The 8,241-nt window shown below is 38.9% G+C and overlaps 2 protein-coding genes across 2 annotated transcripts; both read right to left on the bottom strand.

Moving 5' to 3' along the window:
* Positions 1 to 11: 11 nt before the first annotated feature.
* LOC21384601 (putative disease resistance protein At3g14460) lies at positions 12 to 7,608 on the bottom strand. Its single transcript, XM_024169331.1, has 6 exons — positions 6,649 to 7,608; positions 2,079 to 4,343; positions 1,754 to 1,977; positions 1,544 to 1,659; positions 800 to 1,461; positions 12 to 554 (listed from the first exon to the last, which is right to left on the bottom strand). Exons 1-3 carry the CDS (start codon positions 7,547 to 7,549, stop codon positions 1,931 to 1,933), a joined length of 3,213 nt encoding a protein of 1,070 aa, XP_024025099.1. The 5' UTR covers positions 7,550 to 7,608; the 3' UTR covers positions 12 to 554; positions 800 to 1,461; positions 1,544 to 1,659; positions 1,754 to 1,930.
* Positions 7,609 to 7,629: 21 nt separating this feature from the next.
* Positions 7,630 to 8,235, bottom strand: LOC112092673 (putative disease resistance RPP13-like protein 1). The gene has a single exon (XM_024169332.1). The coding sequence runs from the start codon at positions 8,147 to 8,149 to the stop codon at positions 7,637 to 7,639; it is 513 nt and encodes a 170-aa protein (XP_024025100.1). The 5' UTR covers positions 8,150 to 8,235; the 3' UTR covers positions 7,630 to 7,636.
* Between the last annotated feature and the right edge of the window lie 6 nt (positions 8,236 to 8,241).

Genomic DNA, 8,241 nt, shown 5'->3' with positions numbered 1-8,241 from the left:
TATGGATTCGAGTTCAGATTTATTGAGAAACGTAAATGTTCTCCAACAAGGTAAAACAGAGTATTGAGAGTAAGAAAAACTAAGGTAACGAGGAGAGAATCCGAATCCCCTTTTTCCAAGGTTTCTTCTAGCACTTCCTGCATCAACAATGGTCCTTCCTTCACGTTCAACACCCTGTGACGTTTTCTTCTTCTTCTTTCCAGTACTGGAGCTGGTACTTGATCAGAGAAATGGAGGTGGTTTCCTTTCCCAAGTCCACCCGCCTCTACGTTACAAATATGACCAAGGACACCTTCTTTCTTCTCAGCTGCAGGTACTTATTGTACCCTAATTCCACGTGGCAGCACATGAGAAAGCCTCCAATGAATGGCTCAATCAACACCCTTCACGGACAAAATCAGCCCATTAACCAACTCAGGTCCAGCTGTCAGCAAAACACACGTCTAGCCCAGCTTGTCTTGGTGGAGCAATGCAGAGCAATGCTGACTAGGATTTCTTCATACTCCAAAAACGAGAAGTTGCTCAAAGCTCCAAACGACCACGTTTTCTTAAAGCTAAGATTAACCACAAAGTGTACCTAAATTAGCTCTTTTTAAACGCTAATTACGAGAGAGAGAATTTATGAAACACAAATAACTAAAAACTATTAACAAGACAAAATATAGGAGAAAACTAATACTAATTACCCTCTAGGTAATAATTTAAACCTGAAAAATGCTCAATTAACTCTATTTTCATAGAGTTATCAACTACCCTAAGAAAAAGTAACAGAGAAAGCAAGGACCAGCAATGGTCTTACATCCTCCAATACACTTGTCATAGGTTTCACTTCTTGGATTTCTTCATTCCCAGCGTAGGTTGAGATGCTGCAGCGGAAAGAGCAGCAGGTGTTGCTGCCAGTAGTTTTTCTCCAGGCGCCTGGGCCAGATGTTCCTCTCTCCTAGAAATTTTTCTCTCCCTGCTAGCCTTGTTCTTTGCCCTCTTAGCCTCAAACTGATCGCACAAAGTCTTCTCTCATGCCTTCTCAGCCTTTGACTTGAGAATGCTCGCCATCAGCGCACATTTGTTCTTGCAAACATTACCTGTGCCTGTCGATCTTCTTCAACTCCCTGCACTAGCGAAGCAAGTGCCTAAGAACACGCATCCTCCTCATCCTTAGGATTTTGGTGGGCAGCCTTGCCTCCTTCATGGGATGGGCACAGGAACGAGAGTGAATCTTAGTTGGCTTCCTGTGAAACTATTCTTGACCAACTTTCTTATGCTTTGCCAAGAGTTTGCCATGGAGATCTTGTTGATTTCATTGGGGTTGAGCCAAACCTCACCCCACCCACACTTGCGAACGCTTGCAGAGAGCCGCTTCTGGAGCTTCAATGAAACAGTCTCTGCCATCCGTACTATCAATGCGACCAATTATTTTCTATCGTTGTATCAAGTCACGATAACATACCAGCAAGCCTTCTCCTGCATCAATGTAAAAAGATTTGTAAGTTCGTACCAACTTCAAAACGCCAAAAAAGGAAGTCAGTGGCTTGAGAAAACTAACCAGAGATTGGATGACTGAGAAGAATGCAAGAAGATTAAACATGAGCGTCAACAAAAAGAAACTTCAAGATTTAAAGGACATCACTGCAAAAAGGAGCAGACTAGAAAGCGTTTTTCCTGCAGCATTGCAACAGAATTTGTAATTTGAGAGAACTTGAAAGTACCATAATAATAGTGTAATACAAGTAAAAAATGGTTCGAGAAAACTTACCTGAAATTGGATGATGGATAAAAATGCAAGAGTTGACATAAACGTCAATGAATTAAACAAACTTCAAGCTGAACGACCTTCCACTCACTGATTTCTTCTAGTTGTTGCAGCGATACATTAGTGCTGAACAAGTTTCTGTAACGGTGCTTTCAGCTGTCTGTTTTGGTTGTTTAATCCTCAGCTCTGCTTGTTTGTTCGCTCCATTTGATAATAAAAGGATTTTCCTAAGGGTAAAAAAAAGGGACAAAGAAAAAGTAGGATTCAATTTGTAGCAACAAGTGACAAAAATTTGGAATTCAAAAGAGAGAGGACACGTTGATCACACCTTGGCCAATGAACTCACTCCTCTGTTCAACCTCTATGCAGTCATTTTCAGCAAATTCAGTCCTATTTCTTTTACAATTCTCTTGGCACCGATTCATCAGAAAATGATCTAAGATATGTGTAACACGAAGGGAGGAAGGAAGCCCCTCCTTAAAATTGGGCTGAAGCTCAGGGCAATTCTCAATTCGTAATTCTTTAAGAGACGTGAGATGTTGAAGCTCCTTATAGTTCAGTGATTTCAGATTTGAAATTCCAGAGATGTAGAGAGACGTAAGAGTAGGAGGCAGCAATCCCTCTGGCGGAAATAGTGTGAAGATTTTACAGTTACTAATGCTAAAATCTCTAAGCATTGAAAGGCTTTGAAGATTCCATTTCATTTGACGATCTACGAATTCATCGCAAGAACTAATTGAAAGCGAACGCAAAAATGAAGGCAAGCCTCGCTCCGGTGGAATGAGTAGAGGACAATCACTTATATGAAATACCTTGAGAGACGAGAGAAGAGAGTGCATATCCATGGGAAGAGACTTCAGTTTCTTACATTTCTGGATCCAAAACCAGGTCAGGTTGGGCGCAGGCAGCCCTCCCTTTGGGAAAGAGTGAAAATTAGGACACTCTGAGATTTGCAAGAAATTGAGAGAGGTGAGATCTTCACGATGCTGACATGGAAGTGAGAGTGATTCGAGATTCTTACATTGCTCGAGATGGAGACGATTTAGCTTTGGGAACAAATGCAGCTGAAAGTGCTTGAGAGAATCAGAACTACTACTTATAGACAAGCTTTCAAGAAACTCATAACGACGTTCCATTGGAAGTTCTAATTTCTTGCATCGAGCGACTTCTAGTGCTTTCAATGTTGAGGGTAGACCCCCCTTGAGCAACCACCTAAGGGCGGGGCAATCAGAGATATTCAATTCTTGAAGGCACGTAGTTCTTGATTCCATCTCTTCGAAAAGGAGTTCTATGGCATCACGTTTTGTAATTGTGAGGCACAGTAGTTGTGGTGAAATATTCCCCAAAGTTATCTTATCACAGTTGATCAAGTCTAGTCGACAAAGAGCTGTAGAATTCGGAACTGAGGCCTTAAGTTTTGGACATTCAACAATTACAAGTTCTTCTAATAAAGGAAAATGGTGAGGCAAATGACCAGTCAACTCAGGACAATTTTCTATGTAAAGCTCTCTAAGTCTAGGAAACGATTCAATATCATTTATGCCTCCTGGAAAGTTCCATTCCTTCCACCTTTTCAAATCCTCAAACTTCAGAATTTCCAAGGAGCCAAATGGGCGAACTAACAGGTCTATGCCATAAAATTCATAATCCAACTTTTCAAATAGATCGAATCCTATGATAGAAAGTTCCTTGAGAGATGGTAGCTTTCCAAGAGGAGGCCAAGAGGTGCACTTCTTACAATTAGTCAGGCTTAAGGATACTATATTACAGAAAGAAGGATCTCCCAGCCAATTTGGAAATGCTTTACCACCATAGTTTTCAATGAATAGTTTTTTCAGGTTTATATGAGGCAGAACCTTTTCAATTACTTCGAATGCTTTTCGATAGTCAACAGTAGCATCGGCATCCCATTTCAGCACTAACTCCTCAAGGTGCTTCTTATCCTTAAAATTGGCCTCTGAAACATCCGCTGCACGATCGACATTCTGAAGGCCCAAAATAGAAAGTGGTCCTTGAAGATTTTGGAAATGCTTCAACTCCTTAATGCTAGGTCCTCTGCCTTTCCCCACAACAAACACAGTAAATGTCTGCAGATTTTTTAGTCCACTCATCTGCTGTGGCATTTCCTTTAAGTCTGTTCCATCAATATAAAGATGACGCAAGTTGACTAGTTTTCCAATATCATGAGGCAATTGAGTGAGAGAAACACAATTTGACAATTTCAGTGTTTGCAAGTTGTACAAAGTACTGACAGAAGCTGGTAACGTGTTGATTGGAGTGTGAGAGAGGTCCAGATATCTTAGATGTCTTAGACTGGCAATTGAATCAGGCAGCTTTATCAAATTACTATAATGAGACAAAGATAGCACCCGTAGGCATCTCAGCCTTGGTAATACGTCATATAGTAACCTGTCACTTAAGACATGTTCAGATGATGAAAAATTCAATGGTAGAACGGTGCGCAAGGAGTCAGCTCCAGAAAAAACATCAAATTTTGATACAATATCGTCCTGCATTCTGTTTAAGGACAAATGCCGAACCTTTTTTGGAATCTCAATCGAGCTGCCAGCTTCCAACCTAAAACAAAATTCTCCTGCAACATACTAAATAAATCAGTAACATGGAGTGGAAAAATCCGAATTTTCTAGTTTATTTAGGAATTATCTTTTAAGTTAGTGATAAAGCTAGGGTTATTTGTTAGAGATTTATTTCAAATTCAAAAGATTGTTCTCTCTATTTTTAGAGTTTTGAGTCCTTATCATACTAGGCTAGTTTTAGGTCTATAAATGTCTTATATATTTCAGGTTCTATACAACAAATACGATAGTGTTATTTTTCTCTCAAGTATTTTCCCGCTTTCATGGTAATAGAGCCGAGTTAAAAAAAAAAATCTCTAGTTTTCGTCACATATGCAATGAGAGCATAGTCATGACCATTGAATTTCCTAAAATCTACACCTTCATGACTTTCCGCTAATGATTTGAACCAAAATCAACTTTTTGGGTCCAATAAGAATTTGTGTTCTCAAACGATACAAGTTATTGTGAAAATTCCATTTCCCCTAGTATTAGTGTCTTCCTTAAAGGAGAATGAAATCATAAAATGTTATAATTTACGATCAACTCATATCAATATTTCCTTTTCTAGAGGACAAATTATCATAGTTAAATTACATATCAAATGTATCAGTACCCTACCTGATTTCAAAAGATAATTGTAAGTACTCCTTGAAATAAAGGAAAATAACCTATGGTGTGTAAATGGGTGCTTACATATAAGTGCAACTTAAATGGGTGGATTGAGGGGTATAAAGCAAGTTTAGTAGCCAAAAAGTTTATTCAAACCTGTGGCATCAACTATCAAGAAAATTTTATACCAATTGCTTAGCTAAACATAGTTTCGATCCTACTACTATTTCTGGCTAGGGATGGCAACGGGGAACAACAACAACAACAACAATAACAATAACAATAACATCCTAATCTTGTTTTGTCACTCATACCCACTTGGGGATCCCCACCGGGGGAACTATTCCCATTCCCTAAACATTAGTTAAAAAACTGCTTGCAACATTTCCTGAATAGAGACCTTGTAGAGGAAATGTACATGGAGTTGTCACCGAGGTTTGAAGGCTACAATAGTGCAAGGAAGGTGTGCAAGTTCAAAAGATGTCTCTATGGCCTACAAAAATCACCAAGGGCTTGATTTGATAGGTTCACCAAGGTAATTAAAAGTCGACACTGTGAATGGAGACAAACAAATCATACAACGTACTTTAACACTTGAAAGATGACAAGATAACATTCCTCACTATATAATCTTGAGAAGAGTGAAGAGACAACCTAGTTGAGATCGAAAGGTTAAAAATGACCTTACCAAGGGTGTTTGAGATATAACATCCCTAAGACCTATAACATACTTCCTACAGATGGAGGTGGCCAGATCTAAATAGAATATGGTTGTTTCACATAGAAAAGATGTCCTCAATTACTCCAAAATTGACATGCTAGGATGTAAACCTGTTGATACACCCATTGATCCTAATCACAAGTTAGGATTTATCACATGAGGCACTCTAGTAGGCAAAAAAAGATATCAGTGTTTAATAGCTAAGTGGAATACGCATCTCCCACACAGCCAGACATTGCCTTTGCAATGTGGTCATCCAATTCATGCACTCTTCATATAAAGAGCACGTTCTAGCTATCTACCAAATACTCAAGTACCTTAAAAGTACCCGTGGAAGGGATTTTTTCAAGTAAGGTCACCAAGTGAACATAAAGGCTTTCACTTGCACAGATTGGACTAGGTCATTCATGGATGGCAGATCCACCTCAGGCTACTACAAACTTTTGGGGAAAGTAGGTGATATGGAGAAGCAAAAAGCAATGTAGAGGCTACGTTTAGGGCCAGTGCTTAGGGTGTTTATGAAACACTATGGCTAAAGATGTTAAATGAAACTACGGTATGATAATTCCTTAAAGAAAAGCTTGAAGGTGTAATTTGTATGCCCTTCATTCCTAGTGGTCAACAACGAGCAAACATTCTCACCAAAGGACAGCGAAGACCAAGTTTTGAAGGACTAACCACAAGTGGCATCATTGATATCTACGCACAAGCTTGAGGTGAAGTGTCGACAAATCCAAACTTTCTAGGTTATTAAGTTGGGAATTATCTTTAAGCTAGTGAAAAAGTTAGAAATTATCTTTTAGTTTGGATTTGTTGGTTAGATATTTATTTTGAAGTCAAAAATCAAAAGATTTTTGACATTTCTAGAGTTCCTTAGGCTAGTTGCGGGTCTATAAATAGCTCGTATATTTCAGTTTCCAATAACATTTTTCACTTACACATGGTGAATAATGAATCAAGATGCAGAATATAATTGACAACGAATTCACCTGATATAAAAATAGCTAAATCATGCACAAGTTCATGCATGATGACAGTCGATTCATCCTGAGTTAATCGTTGAAACAATGACCTCGATATTAGATCTCGAAAGCACTCTTCTCCAACATCCTCAATTCTTTTTCCTTTTACTGGTTTCAAAAGACCTTCTGCCATCCACAATAGAATCATTTCTTCTTTTTCATATATATAATCCTTGGGGAATATCGAGCAATAAGCGAAACATCGTTTTATATTTGGAGGTAGATAATGGTAACTCAACCACAACGCTGGAAGGATGTTGTTATGCGGACTTTCTAGCCAAATGTTGCTCTTTAGTATACTTCTCCATTCCTTTGGATCAAATATAGAGCGCAAGAGACCGGCAAGTGATTTTATGGCTAAAGGAAGACCCTTACACTTTTTAACAATTTCTTGACCAATTCCTTGTAGATCTGGATATGCACTTAAGTCTCCGTCATTAAAGACGTGTTTCGCAAATAATAGCCAACCCGCATCATCAGATACTACTTGTAGCTTGTAGCTTTGAGCATTACCCATCCTTGATGCAACAATCTCACTACGTGTTGTCAAAATAATTTTACTTCCATGAGCTGCTGATTCAAAAGGGCTCTTCAAGACATCCCAAAAATCATAATTCTCATTCCAAACATCGTCAAAAATGAATAAAAACTTCTTCCTCGTCAAAGTTTGCTTCAATTCAACTTGAACTTCATATATGTCCTCGGCAATACATTTTTGCGAAGTAATCCTTTCAAACATCACTTTTGTTAATTTGAAAACATCAACCTCATCCGATATAGTAATCCATGATCTAATATCGAAATGTTCCTTCACTCTGCAATCGTCATACACAAGCTGAGCAAGGGTGGTCTTGCCAAGGCCACCCATGCCCACTATAGGAATCACAGATATCTTGTTTCCGTTAACCTCATTTTTCAACAACAATTCAATGATGTTTTCTTTGTCATCATTCCTTCAATAAATTATAGATTCTTCTACTAAAGGCGCCGGTAATCTTCGCAAAGGCCTACTTTGAATACCACCTTTCAGACCAAGGACGTCCTTTTGCTTTATGATGAATCTTAAACTATCAAGAATATCCTCCATCCGGCAGTCTATTGTATTGTCAACTGTAGAGAATAAAGTTGCAGTCAGTTTCGGTCGTTTACTTGCGCGACCTCCATACTTGCCTTCCTGCTCACTCCACAAAATCTCGGTGTTGATTTCATCCATCAATTGGTCCGCGGTGTAAACTACTTCCTTGAGCTCCTCAAGCCATTCTTTGACGGCTGCGTTTTTTATTTGCTTCTTCTCGGCATCAACAAGCACAACATTTACCGACAACAACGTGATCTTCATCTTCTTAAGCAGCCCGCAGTTGAGTTTCTTTCCCCGGAAGAAGTCAACAACCTCCGAAGAAGTAATCCTTTCGAAAATATTCTGAAATAGAGACGACAACAAAGCTCCACCCACCAATTCTGCAGCCATGTTTCTGTCCACAGAAAAAATGTAGCTCTCTATCTTCTACTTTTCTTTCTTCGAAAAAAAAAAATCCTTGAAATCCTCGAAATCCTCTTTCC

This window comes from Morus notabilis, unplaced genomic scaffold, assembly GCF_000414095.1.
Source record: "Morus notabilis unplaced genomic scaffold, ASM41409v2 Scaffold13, whole genome shotgun sequence".
Classification (NCBI taxonomy): domain Eukaryota; kingdom Viridiplantae; phylum Streptophyta; class Magnoliopsida; order Rosales; family Moraceae; genus Morus; species Morus notabilis.
This window is presented reverse-complemented; position numbering and strand designations above follow the sequence as displayed.